General features: G+C 33.5%; 8 protein-coding genes across 8 annotated transcripts; 5 read left to right on the forward strand and 3 right to left on the reverse strand.

The window, feature by feature from the left end:
- Positions 1 to 488: 488 nt before the first annotated feature.
- rpsA (40S ribosomal protein SA) lies at positions 489 to 1,127 on the forward strand (the record flags this gene model as incomplete). The annotated part of the gene is made up of 1 exon (XM_004359922.1): positions 489 to 1,127. One exon carries the CDS (start codon positions 489 to 491, stop codon positions 1,125 to 1,127), a length of 639 nt encoding a protein of 212 aa, XP_004359979.1.
- Positions 1,128 to 1,331: 204 nt separating this feature from the next.
- Positions 1,332 to 2,625, forward strand: DFA_04247 (uncharacterized protein; the record flags this gene model as incomplete). The annotated part of the gene is made up of 2 exons (XM_004359923.1): positions 1,332 to 1,849; positions 1,953 to 2,625. The coding sequence occupies 2 exons, from the start codon at positions 1,332 to 1,334 to the stop codon at positions 2,623 to 2,625; spliced, it is 1,191 nt and encodes a 396-aa protein (XP_004359980.1).
- A 142-nt stretch (positions 2,626 to 2,767) lies between these two features.
- Positions 2,768 to 3,963, reverse strand: DFA_04248 (C2 calcium/lipid-binding region-containing protein; the record flags this gene model as incomplete). Its single annotated transcript, XM_004359924.1, has 3 exons — positions 2,768 to 2,885; positions 2,987 to 3,244; positions 3,362 to 3,963. 3 exons carry the CDS (start codon positions 3,961 to 3,963, stop codon positions 2,768 to 2,770), a joined length of 978 nt encoding a protein of 325 aa, XP_004359981.1.
- A 433-nt stretch (positions 3,964 to 4,396) lies between these two features.
- Positions 4,397 to 4,746, forward strand: DFA_04249 (uncharacterized protein; the record flags this gene model as incomplete). Its single annotated transcript, XM_004359925.1, has 2 exons — positions 4,397 to 4,555; positions 4,639 to 4,746. The coding sequence occupies 2 exons, from the start codon at positions 4,397 to 4,399 to the stop codon at positions 4,744 to 4,746; spliced, it is 267 nt and encodes an 88-aa protein (XP_004359982.1).
- Positions 4,747 to 4,843: 97 nt separating this feature from the next.
- DFA_04250 (peptidase M16 family protein) lies at positions 4,844 to 6,711 on the reverse strand (the record flags this gene model as incomplete). Its single annotated transcript, XM_004359926.1, has 4 exons — positions 4,844 to 4,850; positions 4,888 to 6,017; positions 6,121 to 6,312; positions 6,562 to 6,711. The coding sequence occupies 4 exons, from the start codon at positions 6,709 to 6,711 to the stop codon at positions 4,844 to 4,846; spliced, it is 1,479 nt and encodes a 492-aa protein (XP_004359983.1).
- Positions 6,712 to 6,953: 242 nt separating this feature from the next.
- Positions 6,954 to 8,563, forward strand: DFA_04251 (uncharacterized protein; the record flags this gene model as incomplete). Its single annotated transcript, XM_004359927.1, has 4 exons — positions 6,954 to 7,122; positions 7,521 to 7,773; positions 8,034 to 8,374; positions 8,469 to 8,563. 4 exons carry the CDS (start codon positions 6,954 to 6,956, stop codon positions 8,561 to 8,563), a joined length of 858 nt encoding a protein of 285 aa, XP_004359984.1.
- Positions 8,564 to 8,777: 214 nt separating this feature from the next.
- rab6 (Rab GTPase) lies at positions 8,778 to 9,752 on the forward strand (the record flags this gene model as incomplete). Its single annotated transcript, XM_004359928.1, has 5 exons — positions 8,778 to 8,848; positions 8,952 to 8,974; positions 9,157 to 9,237; positions 9,327 to 9,438; positions 9,512 to 9,752. 5 exons carry the CDS (start codon positions 8,778 to 8,780, stop codon positions 9,750 to 9,752), a joined length of 528 nt encoding a protein of 175 aa, XP_004359985.1.
- A 269-nt stretch (positions 9,753 to 10,021) lies between these two features.
- gxcFF (pleckstrin domain-containing protein) lies at positions 10,022 to 14,868 on the reverse strand (the record flags this gene model as incomplete). The annotated part of the gene is made up of 7 exons (XM_004359929.1): positions 10,022 to 10,732; positions 10,807 to 11,900; positions 11,978 to 12,668; positions 13,399 to 13,965; positions 14,074 to 14,128; positions 14,244 to 14,313; positions 14,421 to 14,868. The coding sequence occupies 7 exons, from the start codon at positions 14,866 to 14,868 to the stop codon at positions 10,022 to 10,024; spliced, it is 3,636 nt and encodes a 1,211-aa protein (XP_004359986.1).
- Between the last annotated feature and the right edge of the window lie 708 nt (positions 14,869 to 15,576).

Here is a 15,576-nt window from a genome sequence, read left to right on the forward strand (position 1 = left end):
TGTGTCTCTCTTCTTTCTCTATTAAGTGTTGATTCTGCAGGAGAGATGTTTATACAACTTTATGAATTGTTCAATAACCCTCCTTTTTAGAGAGCATGCAATTATTTTGAGTATGAAAAATCGAAAATAAATGAAAAAATTGTTTTTCTCATGAACAATCGACTCACTGTCTCGCTTGCCGTCGTGCAGTGGCATGCCGAGCCAGCAGGTCGATTTTTTTTGTGTGTTTGAAAATTTAGTTCTTGTATCTTCTAACTTGTATGTCATCAGATAAAATGAGGAGAGAACAGAGAAAAAAAAAAAGAGACGCGATTTAGATTAGCAGTATAACAATGTTCTAACATTTTTCACCAACAATAGGTCAGCGTTACTCCTCATAGACAAAGATGGCTTCCCACTTCCCAGACATCCTCAACCCACACCAAGACGACATCCTCAAGATGTTGGCCTGTCACACCCACATGGGTACCCAAAACTGTGACAAGAACATGGAATCCTACGTCTACAAGCGTAAGGACAACGGTGTCCACCTCCTCAACCTTGCCAAGACTTGGGAAAAGATCCAATTGGCTGCTCGTGTCATCGTTGCCATTGACAACCCCAAGGACATTTGCATCCTCTCTGCCAAGCCATTCGGTCAACGTGCCATCCTCAAGTTTGCCAACTTTGTCGGTGCTACTGCCATCGCCGGTCGTTTCACCCCAGGTACCTTTACCAATCAAATCCAAGCCAAGTTCACTGAACCACGTCTTTTGATTGTCTGTGACCCAGATGTTGATCACCAACCACTCGTTGAAGCCTCATACGTCAACATCCCAACCATTGCTCTCTGCACCACCGAAAACAAGTTGGACGGTATCGATATTGCCATCCCATGTAACAACCGTGGTAAGAACTCAATTGCTTTGATGTTCTGGTTGTTGGCCCGTGAAGTCTTATTCCTCCGTGGAGCCATCCCACGTGATCAACCATGGAACACCAAGGTCGATCTCTTCATCTACCGTGATGCCAACGACGACCCAGAACGTGAACAAAAGGACAAGCAACTCCAACAAGCTGCCTCTGCCGATTTCGACGTTGCTGCCCCAGTTGCTCAACCAGTTGAAGATTGGAATCAAGCCGCTTAAATCAAATAAAATATTTAATAATATTTACTATTTGTTAATCTAAAAAAAAAAAGAAAAAGAAACTTTAGTATTTGTCTATTTTTTATATTAAATTTATCTTTTGTTTTTGTTTTTTTTTTTTTTTTTGTATCATGTAAAAGTTGTAAAAATATAATAATTAATATATTATATAAACAACAACGCTAATCTGCACTGACAAGAACTATGAGTAGTGGTGGCAGCGGTGGTTACTATAAAGACAAATACTATGATGGCGATGATGATCGCAACCATCATCCTCATCATAACAGATACAATCGACATCATCATCATGTAGACGATCGTTATCAACAAAGCGATCAAAAAGACAAAGATTACTACCACAGAGATTATCATGATCATCATCATCATGATCATCATCATCACAATCGTCATTATTATCATCATGACTATCATCACAATATTGGTCGTGAAAGCTACAAGGATGATGACACTGGTTACAGATTGAGAGACATGGACAGGAATAGGTTTGATGGTAAAAAAAATGACTCTCAAAGCATGAGAGATATGTATAATAAAAAGTATGGTAAAGAGGACTCTTATAACAACAATAATGGCAACAATCGCAACAATAACAATAATGGATCGGGATCACTTATTGCCGATGACCAAGAGATTCCTGATAAACCACAGAATAGGGAGACGATCGAATTCCTAAAAAATGCACCCTCAAAGGGATTATGGTATGTGTAAACTACTACGACTACTACTACTACTATAAGTATAAATGGACTAGTTACTAAGTAAGTTTAATTCATTTTGCGGTGGTGGTTGCTTGGTTTATAGGATGCCATTAGGAAAAGAGGTAAAGGTAATGAAATGTTTCAAATGTGGAAATCATGGTCACAGGGCAACAGACAAAGAATGTCCACTGTTTTTGAGTGGTAATTCAAAGGTTGAACAACAAAGAAGAAATTGGGAAGATCCCATGGCAGGCTCTGAATCAAGGCATCAATATGATAACGATAATGATGATGGTCATGATTACCACAGACATCATCACCATCATAATCATCATAATCATCCTCACCACTCTCATCATCCACATCATCATCCATACCACCACCCTCATCATCATCATCATTCACATCACCACCATTCATATTCAGATGATAAAAGAAGAGATTACTACCACGATCAAACACAAAAAGTACAAGATGCATCACCTGTTGTTGGAAAATCAACCACAACAACAGAGGAACAAATAAGATTACAAGTAAAAAAAGGAAAAAGAGAGGCCAAATTACAGAGGCTTAAAGATTTATTGGCAAGAGCAGAAGAAAGTGATAGAAAGAAAAAAGAAAAGAAAAGATTAAAAAAGTTAAAAAGAGATTTTAAACATTCAAAAACAAAGAAAGAGAAGAAAGAGAAAGAGAAAAACAATTCCTCTGACGATTCAGATTCTTCCTCTTTGGATTCATCATCTGATTCGTCGACATTATCATCCAATGAGGATTAGAAGAGTATGAAAATAAATATAGGAAAAAATGAATGATAATAGTTTATTATCTGCTGTTAAAAATACAGAGGTACTCTTGTTGTTGTTGTTGTTGTTTTGAAGGTCTTTTTATCTTTAAATTTGGTGGAGTTCTTTGTTGCGATTACTCTGGACCGATTTTTAAAACTTCGACAAGACCAGATGTGGAACCAAATCCAATTCTCTTCTTGTTAATTAATCTAATCTCTTTCATTACCATTGCTTCTCTTAATGAAATCTTACTGTATATACAAACAAACAAACAAACAAACAAAGTGGTGTTAATTAGTATTGAGTCAATATAAATAATTATTGATTGATCTTGTATCCCTGCTGTACATACGCAGATCCAATTTTATCATGAGCACCATTTAAATCATGATCCATGACACATAGTCTCAGTGGTCTTTCCAATCCACCGAGTGTATTTAAGGAAATCTTGAATGGAGCCCAAGTTGGATTTTGATTATCACGAATGGTTTCGGAACGGTAGACAACAGTCCAACCACCACCACTTCCACCACTCTTCTTACTTGATTTGTAACTTGCCAATGAGGTAATACCTGGTCTAGATGGAACACTCAATGTAAAGAATGGATCACTAACAAATTAAATAAATAAAAATAAATAAATTGGTTAGTCTGTCTGTCTGTCGTTGTTGTTGTTGTTGGTTGTGATAATAATGATCTATCTTTCATTGTTGATTTGTTGTTGTTACCTTTTAGATAAAATATCTTTTCTGTCGAGACGACATCCCTTGAAATGTATGACATAGTTTACATCTACTGCCAATAGAGTAGGGGCAGCGATAACAGCAGCTGGGCCAACGACTGGTACATTCATAGCAGGTGCACCATAAGATGGGTAACCAACACCGTATGGTGATGGAACGGCACCTGGATAACCTCCGTATGGGGATGGAGCTCCATATGGTGCTTGTGGATATCCATATGGTGATGGAGCTGCTTGTGGGTAACCATAGGCACCACTATTCATACCTGGGTATCCTTGTGGAGCTGGTGCTTGTGGAGGGTAGTTATATTGACCTTGTGGTGCTCCATACTGTTGTTGTTGTTGTGGTGGATAGTTATTATATTGACCTGGTTGTTGGTATTGTCCAGCAGCTGGTTGTTGTTGTTGTTGTTGATATTGTCCAGGAGCAGGTTGTTGTTGATATTGTTGTTGTTGTTGTTGTTGTTGTTGTTTATCTAATGAAGTTGGTTGTGGTGGATAGTTATATTGACCTGGTTGTGAATATTGTCCAGCGGAAGCAGCAGGAGGTTGTTGTGGTGGATAGTTATATTGTCCTGGTTGTGACATTATTTAAGATAATATTCAGCGTAACTACAAATAAGTATATAAAAAAAAAAGATAATAAAACAAATACACAATTACAAATTTTTATTGAACAACTCCTCATCAAAGAAGGGGTTGAAAAAAAAAAAAACCTTAGCGGCGTGTTGCAGATTTTTGTGCAAAGATGCCACAACATTAAATGGGATTTTAAATTCATCTTAATAAACAAAGAACAAGTATAGAAAAATAATCACCAAGAAGGATTACGTAGATTAAAGATATGTTGTCTTTAAAATCGTAAAGACAATAAGTAGTTCATGGTGTATCCTCGTTTTTTTTTTTTTTTTTTTTTTTTTAATTTTTTTAATAAAAAAGCAATATGCAGGCCTAAGCGATGACTGATTGCATTAAAGAGCTTATTCATCATTGTTCATCATCGTAGTAAAAAGCACAGCCCATGGCTAATATCGGTACACAAAAGACAGTAACATCAATGGATACCTCTGATGATATATCAGTTCCTTCTTTCTTCCCAGCAGTGACAGCAGAATGCAAAGAGGCTGCAGCTAAATTCTTTATTTGTATAGAAAAATCAATGCAACCTCTCAATGCAGAGGTATGTTGCTTAATAATTAATAATTAATATTTTCAATGATTATTATTGTTTATTTAAACTAATACTAATATTTTACTTTAAAGGATACGGGTGCAGCAAAAAGAGGTTTGAAATTTTGTTTACCAGATATGAAGTTGTACCAACAATGTATGCAAAAATCGTTGGCGAATGGATCAGAAAAACTATTGTAACATATAATATAATAAAGAGAAAAACCTTTCTCCCTCGTATCATCAATATTTCTTTTACTTTTTTTTTTTTGTATTATTATATTTTATTTGGAATTATTTAAAAACTATTATTATTATTATTATTATTATTATTTTTTTTACAACTTGGTCAATGATTGAACTTGATCCAAAGTTGGTACGTCTTGAATATTACCACGAACGATCAAGGTTGGTCTGGATTGCAACATCTTTGAAGCGACACGCTTGATATCTTCGGCAGTGACTGAATTGATTTCTTGAACAAATTCCTCTGGGGTCAATACCTTGGCATTGTTGTACAAGGCTTGTTTACCAACAAACTCCAAAGCTCCACTACGACTGTCAGTTTGTTCCAAGACGGTAGTCTTTGCAATATTTTTAGCACGATCAAGTTCTTGAGCAGAGACGGCAGACTTGGCAACAGTAGCAAACTCATTGGCAAGATTGGCAATTACTTGACCAACTTGAGATGTTTCGGTAGATTCGGCATAGACACCAAAGAGACCGGTATCTTGATAGTTAATGTTGATGCTATCGGTTTTGACAAGAGAGGATTGGTTCTTTTCCAAAAGAGTAAAGAGACGGGAGGTCTTTCCATTGCCTGGAGCAGTCTTTGGTTGGATTGATCCACCACCCAAGATAGCCTTCAAGACAGCTGAGGCAGCAACATCCTTGGTGTTCTTGTATGATACACCTTCAAAGGCCAAGACAATGTGATTGTTTCCAGTGACATAGGTGATTTCATCACCACCAACATACTTGGCAGATTCACCCTTGTTGGCAGCACCACCATTGGTCTTGCCAAACTTTAATTGTTGGGCCTCTTTGACGAGATCCTTGTGGTTCAAACCAACACCGACTAGGGTCAAGTTAGATGGAGTAAAGGCAGAGTTGGCAACGTCAACAACTTGTTCAGTGGCAAGTGAACCGAGGTTGCAAACTGGTGCAACCAATGGACGACCGAGGGTACGACCACGGTAAGCTTGCTTGTGGAGTGATTCAAATACTTGAGTGACTGGACAGTGTTCGAGTGATTCAGACTCTTCGATGGTTTGTTCAGTGCAATCACGAACTTCGTGGTAGGCCAACTTTGGGTTGGTAATGTTGGACAAACTGGTCAACATTTGCTTTGAGAATGGTGGTAAAACTTCGCTTGAAATCAATAGATTGTCTCTTGAGATTTGTGCAAATGCTGTAGATCCAATCTCGGCAATCTCTCTTTGAACTTGTAAATAGATTTTTGATTCATTGCTCTAGAGGAGAGGAGAGGAGAGGAGAAGAGAGGAGAATATTGATTAATGAGTAAGTTTCTTTGGTTACCAACAATATATATTTTGGTTGTTGTTTAATATTTACTTGGAAAGCCAAGTTCTTCAAGACTTGGTTGGAACCAGCATTGGTTTGTGACTCGAATCTGCTACCAGTGTTGACAAAGATACCAAGAGCGGCAGCTGGTCCAGTGAAACCACCAGAAAGTGATACAACCTTCATTCCATTTTCAAGTGTAGTCAATTCTGCTACTCTCTTGCTTTCGATAAAGCTTGAATACTAGAAAAATATAGATAATAAATATAATTAATAATTGTATTATAGTGATGTTGATGATGATGATGATTGTTGTTAGATATTTAATGAGATATAGTCATGTCTGTCTGTCTGTCTCTCTTTCTCTCTCTTTTGTCAACAGTTAAATCATTCTCTATCTGTGATGAATTCTATTCTTGATAATGGATAAATTGGATATGATATCGTATCACTAACCACATGTGGCAGCACCGCGCACAAACATATCATTACGATGATATATTGATCCAAAATGATACCTGTCTCCAAAAAACGATCTAAAGTGTGATGATGATGATGATGACGATTAAACTGATATGGTGATGATGAATGAGCACATACTGAACGAACGAATGGCTTTTTAACGACTAATCTTGAAAGCATTGTTATATTGTTGTTGATTGATGAGCAAGAAGAAAAGTAAATGATGACTTTTAAATTACTACTAGATAGTGCTGCCTGTCTAGACACCTTGTTGTTGCGCACAGATCTCTCTCTGTTGCTCCTCCTCGCAAAAAAAATAAATAAAAAAAAATGAAAAAAAAAAAAAGCAACGAGATCAGAACAATTTGAACTTCAGTCTCTATCACATTTAATCATTAAAGAGATTGTACACTCAGACAATGATGATGATACATTGTAATTATTGTTGGAAAGAGTTCATTGTCAAGGATAATTGCTATATAACATCATGTCTTCATTGCTTTTGTGAACCATGTGCAATGCAACAATTCAAAGATAGAATGTGTCCAAAGTGTGATTCTGCTCTCACAAACAAGTACGAACCAAACTACTGTAGTTTGATCAATTATTGTTGTTGTTGGAGATACGTTAAGATATGATAATAATAATAATAATAATAGAACGTTATCTAGCATAGTAGTCTTGCTTTAAATATTGTTGTTTTAATCTACTACTAACAAACAATCTCTCTTTCTCTCTCTCTCTCTCTTCCTCCCGTCCATCATTTAGCGGATCAATTTATGGAATCATTATAGAACCATCTATTGATAAATCTGTAACTAATATATTCACATCCTTTTATCTCATACATACAGACACCATAACATATTACTAATTCTCTCTCTCTCCATTTGAAAAAAAATAGATACAACTTTTTGGATTGAATCCAAAAGAAAGTATGACTCATTGTTAATACTATTAATCATTATTTACTAATAATCTTTTGATAGTATTTGAAATTGCAGAGAAATCGGTAGATTTTTGGACATATCAAAATAAATTATACCTTGAATGTGAATCAAAGAAACTTGAATATACCCAAGACTATTATCTCAAATTGAAAGATACCTTTATGAAAACATCTGAAGAGTATGAATCAAAGTTGGATAATCTTAAGAAACAAATTACAATACTCAAAAAAGATAGTGACAATGACAAAAAAGAGATTGTTGAACTCTCTGAAAAGTGTGCTGAAAAGACAAGGTAATCTCTCTCTCTCTCTCTCTCTATCATCTAACTTTATATCTATTTTTTCAACTACTATTAACTTTATTATTTCACATATTTGTCTCAGACAAAAAAGGAAATTGGAAGAATTATATGAATCTTTGAAAAAAAAAGTTGGACGATGCACCTTGCAATCCTACTACCAGTTCATCGATTCTGGAGGAAACATCTTCTTCTTTTTTTAAACCAATAGACCACACTGGAAAAGATCATAATAATAATACTAAATTCCATAGTATGTTTACAACGTCAAATCAACAAAAGGGATTCATGATGGGTTCATCATCATTCAAGTCGCCTGGTGGTGTCTCGATTGGCAACAGTTATATCCAAAGCCAATTAAAATCACCAATCCTATTTCAAAAATCAAATATTACTACTACATCAAACCAATTTCAGCAGCAAAGGGCAAGGCCAAATCCAACTGTAATCCCTTCGCCAGCATTGGGTGGTGATAAATCTTTCAATTCAAACAACTTGAACAATCGCTACGTCGTTGGCAGATCTCAGAGAGTAGGCGCGGATCAACAGAATTCTTCATTGTCCCCTAGTTTTAAATCAAATTCAAATTCTGATAGTAAGTAAAAGTTGATGGTAATTTATTTTTTAGGTGGTATTGAATCTCTCTTCTTTCTTTCTCTCTTCTCTCTCTCTCTCTCTTTTCAACAAAGAATTTTCTTTTATTCGAAACCAACAACAACAACAACAACAACAACAACAACAACAACAACAAACCCCCATTGCCAATCGTAGAACTACCAGTTAGCCACTAGCGGCTATTAAATTCCAATTCAATTGATAATTCAAACCAATCGAACTTCAAACCTAAAATAAAATTAATTAAAGTTTTTTAAAAAGGGGGTGATGATTCACAAAAACAATACAATTTATTATTACATTTTTTTTTTAGATAATAATATATATACAATCTTGATTAATAAGAATAGAACAGAAAAAGAATATCACTAACGAATAGAAATATGGAATCTTTATCTAAATATAAATTGGTGTTTCTTGGTGATCAATCAGTTGGAAAGGTGAGGTGGATCATGTTATTAGTACAGACAAACATCAAAGAGACTAATATTATTATTTCAATTTACTATATATTCTTTCTTTCTCTTTCTCTCTCTCTTATCTTTATATAAATATAGACCTCTATTATCACAAGATTTATGTATGATAGTTTTGATATAACCTACCAAGCAACAATAGGAATAGATTTTCTTTCAAAAACAATGTACCTAGAGGATAGAACAGTTAGATTACAGCTTTGGGACACAGGTACTTAACTTTATGTATTATAAATTTATAATTGAATCTAATCAACAACAATCTCTTTTATTTTTATAACATTAGCTGGTCAAGAAAGATTTAGATCATTAATTCCATCATATATCAGAGACTCTAGTGTAGCCATAGTAGTTTATGATATTACAAGTAAGAATTATGACAACCTATTCTCTTTGGATAATAATATCTCTTTCTCAAACTAATGATCATTTGATCTCTACTCTTATTATTATTAGATAAAAACTCATTTTTAAATACAATTAAATGGATTGAAGACGTAAGAAGTGAAAGAGGAAATAATGTAGTTATAATGTTGGTTGGAAACAAGACCGATCTTGCTGATAAAAGGTAGATTAAACAAAAAAAAACAAAACAAAAGAGATAAAGTTGCTTGATGATCTAACACAAATTTACTTCCTAGACAAGTGTCAATAGAAGAGGGTGAAGCAAAAGCAAAAGAATATGAAATTATGTTTACAGAGACCAGTGCAAAGGCTGGATTCAATATTAAAGCACTCTTTAGAAAGGTTGCATCTGCTCTCCCAGGCATTGACACCAATTCAATTGCCAAGAGTGCAGAGATGAATGAAATAGATATTGCACAATCAGACAAGAATAATAAGGGTGTAACTACTTCAGAATCGGGTGGATGTCGTTGTTAAGGGAATAGAAGAGATAGAAAACAAGAATAGTAATTTAAAAAGATTATATGGATTAAATGGATCAAAACTATACCAATCCATATTAATTTACTCTTTTTGATTTATTTGTTTCCAATTTTCGAGAAACATCACAAAAAGTATCAACAACTCTTCTTGGTTTGAATAAATATACATTTTTATTAATTTTCAAAACAACAACAACAACTATTTGTAGAAATGTGGTAGTTGTTTCAAACAGGTGGATATTGTTACATAATAATAATAATAATTTAAAATTTGAATTTGCTAAATAATCTATCAAATGGAGAGGAGAGAGCGTCTCCAAGTGAATAAGATCTTGGCTTTGTTGGGGTGGTGGTTGTTGATTTTAACAAAGCCTCTTCTTCGGTGCTAGTTGTAGTGGTGGTTGTAGTGGTGGTAGTAGTAGTTGTTGTAGTGGTCGTAGTGGTAGTGGTTAGCTTTGCAGCAGTTTGTTGATCAAAAGCAGCTTGCTGATCGGCAGGTACCGATAAAAGTTCTTTGATTGATTGCTTTAAAACAAAGTTATCGGGGGAGATGAGTGAGTTTTTGGAGGCATTGGTAAATTGAGGCTTCTTTCCACCAACGACTTGTAGCATTCCAGATTGTTTGGTATGGTTATTTCTTGACCATTTTGGATTAAAGGACAGAGAATTCTCTGTGATTTGATTAATGACGCTGACAAAATCATTTTTCCAAAGATTTTTTTCTTCTTCTGTTGAAAGGCAAATGACAACTGCACATTCCAGCGTATGTAATTTGAAATAAAATCTTTCTCCAGAGTTTTTAAATGGTGAGAATCCTCCAGAATTTCTATCTTTATCAAGATTTTCATTGTTGTTTTGTTGAGGAGGTCCAACATTGGAATTGGTTAAAGTTTGTGTTGAATCTTGTTTTTGTAATTTGTTTTTAGCAGAGTGGTCTATAATCGTACTATACTCTAAATTTACAACATTTTCAACCTAAACAAAAAGATTATATAAAGTTAGTGATTGGTTTCATTTATATTTTAATTTAATAATTTGTTTTTTTTTACCTTGAAAGTAGTTTTCATTTGTTTAGTAATAATAAAACAATCATTAAAGAGATAAAAATATCTTGGTCTGACGACTGAAAAAGGAGCATTTGAATTTTTGATGGTACCAAATTGAATTTCATGATTATTGCCATCGGTTCGAATGATTTTTACCTTTCCCTCACGAATTAGTCGACGATGAGGTTGTACGAGACCCTCGACAGGGGGTTTTAATTTCTTATTGATTTCAATGACCACCTTTGAATGTTCATCCTCCTTCATCTGTCTGTTTATAAGTTCTGCGATTGCTTCCATTCTCTTTAGTGCATTTGCAATGTTGGAATAGTCGTGATGTGTAACCGTTGTAAATTTGATGATCTCTCGGAGTAATAATACATAACGGGGAATACGTTGAATTGGCATACTAACAAATGATTGAATATCTCTTTTTCCAACTGCTTCAATAGACTTGCATTGCTGAACAAAGAGCATGTATGATGGTCTCTTTGACGCAGCCTCAAGTACCTTGAGACATTGTGGAAAATTGATGATATAATGACTGTATGGAACCTTGAGGAAATCAATCATCTGAAGAAAAACATCACCAATCTTGATGTCATAATTCCATTCATCGTTGATTCTCTTTTCCAATTTATCTAAAAGTTGTTTGTTGTACAATAGGATGACTTCGATTTGTGAAAATACAATCTTGACCTCGTCCAATGTGAGAGGCGTTTGATCGATAAAACTAAAATCACCCTTTTCTCCGATACTACTATTTGTAATAGACATTGCCATCGATGGAGAAGATGATGCAGATAGTTGAGGTGACATATTATTTGTTGATGATCCAATTTTGATTCCACTTTTGATCTCTTTACTATCTCGATTTGGTGATATTCCTTCAACAAATGTTTTGTCGTTGGTTGAGGAAGAAATAGGAGGCATAGATGTTGACATTGATGAAGATAAAGAAGGAGAGGGAGAAGAGGATGAGGAGGAGGAGGAAGCCAATGCTTTTAACGGTACAAAATAAACATTCAAAATGATTTGTAGAAAATGTACATAGTCTCTTTCAGTGACAATTAATTCTTTTAATACTCTTGATTTTAAAACTATAAGAGGGAGGGAGGTTTAATAAAAAAAAGTTAATATATCAAATTATTATTATTATTATTATTATTAGTCTTACCAAATAAAGTATATTTTCTTCTTTGAGAGTAACCTTTCCAATACTTTTGAATAAGAACAGCAGATCTATGTTTCTTTCTATCTTCTTCAGTGATGACGATGGTTGGTTTCTTTTCCTCAAACTCCTTTTTTAGTTTTAGTTGTAGTTGCCTCTTTCTTTCTTCGTCTGCGTCCATCGTATGAGGAATGTGTTGTAGGTTCTTTTTAGAACCGACCTTGTATTCTTCTTCATCGTCACTTCCACTGCTGCTGTCATCATCTATTCCATTATTATTATTATTATTAGAAGTAGTAGAGGGAGATGAGGGAGAAAAGTAATCGTCAAATGATAATGTATTTCCCATATCTTGTAAATAGGCAGTGTCCAATAGTATTGGATAGTTATATTCTGTCAAGTATACTACAGTTTTTGAAGTGTCACTACATCCAATTCCACTACTACTACTACTACTATTATCGTTGTTCCCTACAGTGGTAGAACCAACAGATAAAGCTCTATTTCTACCAGCAGCAGTTGTTGTTGATTGATCTTGTTGCTGCTTCTGTTGTTGCTTTTGTTGTTGTAATTTCTTTTTCTTGTTTCTTTTCCTTCTATTACGATTGTTGTTTTGTTTTTGGTTTCTTTCCTCTTCTAATCTTACAAGATTTAGATTCGGTACCAAGAATTTATCTAATCTCTCTATCTTTGATTTCTTTATTCAAGTTGTACAATCGTAGTATTATTTTAAGAGAAGAAGAAGAAGAACGGTTGTTGTTGTTTCTTCTTTTACTTTAAATAATAAACTATTAATACAAAACTAATGTTCCTACAAGTTTGGTGTGATGGTGATGAGGGTTGATACAGATATTGACGTATGTATGGTTGTTTTAAGAATAAAAGCAAAGTGGGGGGTGACTTTTCAATGAAGATGTTTTTTGTCGCCTTAAAACCAAAAAAAAAGATTTCCATCAAAACTGCCATTCTCCTTTTATTATTATTATTTATGATTATTATTATTTCTAAAGGTTTCTTTCAGTTGGAGCATAATATTTTAATCGGATAATGTCAAATATCTCTTTTTCACTTTGAACCAATATGTCTTCGCCTGGCTTTCCATCAAACACTTCTCTAATCGAATACTCTGATAGTGTATAACCTGATTTTAAAGCAATAGCTCTCATTTGTCTGTTAAATTCATCACTTCCAGTGCTGTACCAATTGAAAAAAATAGAAATATGATTAATACTATCCATAATGGAAGAAATAAATAAATATTTTTTTTTGCTTGATTCACATACTTGTGCAAGAGGCCAAAATAATAAGATTCTATTGGAACCAATTTAAAATCAATTCTTCTTACTATTCGTCTCGTCATAGTCGTCGTCGTCGTCGTTGTTGTTGTTGAGCTTGTTGTTGTTTGTTTTAATTTCTTTTTTTCCAACAATTTTTGTTTTTTTCTTTTCAACTAAAAGTCTTTCACTTTCTTCATCTTCTGGCTCTGTTTCATCATCATCTTGATCGTCACCATCATTATCATTATCATTATCATCATTATTATTACCATCATTATCATCATTTGTTTTTGGTTGTGATTTTGGAGGACATACACAACATCCCATATATTTCATTGGTCCCAAACTTATATCATCGACAATTATTTTTTCCTTTTTTAAAGCATCTACCAATCGTTCCATAATTTTAAAAGTATTTTTCTTTGTTTTTTGTTGGATCGTATAGTTTGGGTGACTGAGAAGTATATCAATATCTCCACTATTCGGTGTTCCTCGTCGATAACTACCACAAGTATCAGCGATTATACTTTTATCTATTGTTTTTAAACATTTTTTAACTATTGCCTCAATCTCTTCAATCTCTTCTCTTGGTACTCTTTGTTCAATGTCATCAAAATATTTTAAACCAATTTGTTGGTGATGGTTTAGAGTATGAGAAATCTTTCTCAAATCGGCAATTGTTTTAATATTTTGTTCCATTACTAGGTTTTTAGTCAACTACAGGTCTATATATATATAGAAATCATATGATGATAATTAATTAATATCTTTGTCTTTGTGGAATAAATACAATTTATAAGATTAATCTTACCCAATACCAGATACCTTACATATTTCATTAATGGCCATATAAATTTCATTTGATTGTAACTTTTCTAATCTTTAATAAATAAAACAAATAAAATAAAATAAATAAATTAATAAATAAATAAATAAATAAATAAATAAATAAATAAATTGACATAAAAGATAATGGTAATGATTATGATTAATACTTTTTTAATTTACCAGTATCCAGGATTTCTTGAACCTTTTGTGAAATCTTTAAACCAACGCCATCTAATTCTAAGAGTGTATGAGAATAATAATAGTTGTATGAGAAAATGATTACAAAAGGTAGTATCAGCAGCAGCAGCAGCAGCAGCAGCAGCAGCAGATTGTTGTATACAAACTCTTTGATTCTTGACCAGATGTAATCTTTTTTGGATAGGATTGAATTGATTGTATAGCTTTTCGATAGGCATTGTATTTATGAGTTGCTCCTTTATTCTTTTCAAATATTCCAACTTGCAATAGAATATCAGTCAATAGTTTGTTGTGTTGTATTGATGATCTATCAAATACTGGTAGTGTTGTCAGAGGTGTAAGAGGTTTCTTTATAGTTGTTGTTGTTGTACTTTTTTGTTTCTTTCTAGATCTACTACTACTACTATTTTCATCATCGTTGTCATCATCATCATCATCACTACTATATTGTTCTTGTTGTTTAGAGTTTGAGGATTTGGTTTGTTTGCAGTGCTCTTTTTCCTCCTCTTCCTCCTCTTCCTCCTCCTCTTCTTCCTCTGATACAGTACTATCAGAATCGTTGTAGTTCTTTTCAGCTTGTTTTCTTTTATTCATTCTTTAATTCTATCTATCTATCTATCTATCTATCTATCTATCAATATATATATATAGAGAGAGTAATCTATGTACAATAAATTAGTTGAAAAACAGATCCAGTTTTTCTAGAAAATTTCAATAAACTGGATATTATCTTTTTATTTTATTAATAAATAATTTACAACGGTTGATTTATTTTCGTTTCCATTTGAAAGTTAATTCTTATAATTGGGGGGAGGGATATTAGCTAACCAAACCAATCTCTCTTTTTTTGAAGTGTACTGATTGGGATGATATTTTCGCAAATACACTACCGGAATAATGCCAAAACCACCTGTGAATATGATAGTGAATGCTTCTTGCATGTGATATATATATTTAAAGGTTTTAAAATATTTTTCTTGAGTATTTGGTTTTCTCCGATGATGGAAAACATTATTGATCTCTTCTTCTTCTTGATGATAGTTTTCCAACAATGAAACTTTTTCCATTTCTTCTTAATTTCTAGAGGAGATAGATATTTTTAAAATATAATATTATATTAGTATACTTTATTATTAATACTACTTGGGTTTGTCTAGAGACTGACTTCCTTACAACTCCCAATCGAATCTTGGGGGTGGGATGTGTTTTGTGGTGTAAAATCTAGAACTTCGATTTATTTATTTATAAAGGGTTGCTTTTTTTTAAAAATACATTTTTTTTTTTTGTGTTTTATATATATAT

The sequence above is a fragment of the Cavenderia fasciculata genome (genome assembly GCF_000203815.1).
Source record: "Cavenderia fasciculata unplaced genomic scaffold Scf_Dfasci-G-o-33e01.r1-3, whole genome shotgun sequence".
Lineage (NCBI taxonomy): Eukaryota > Evosea > Eumycetozoa > Acytosteliales > Cavenderiaceae > Cavenderia > Cavenderia fasciculata.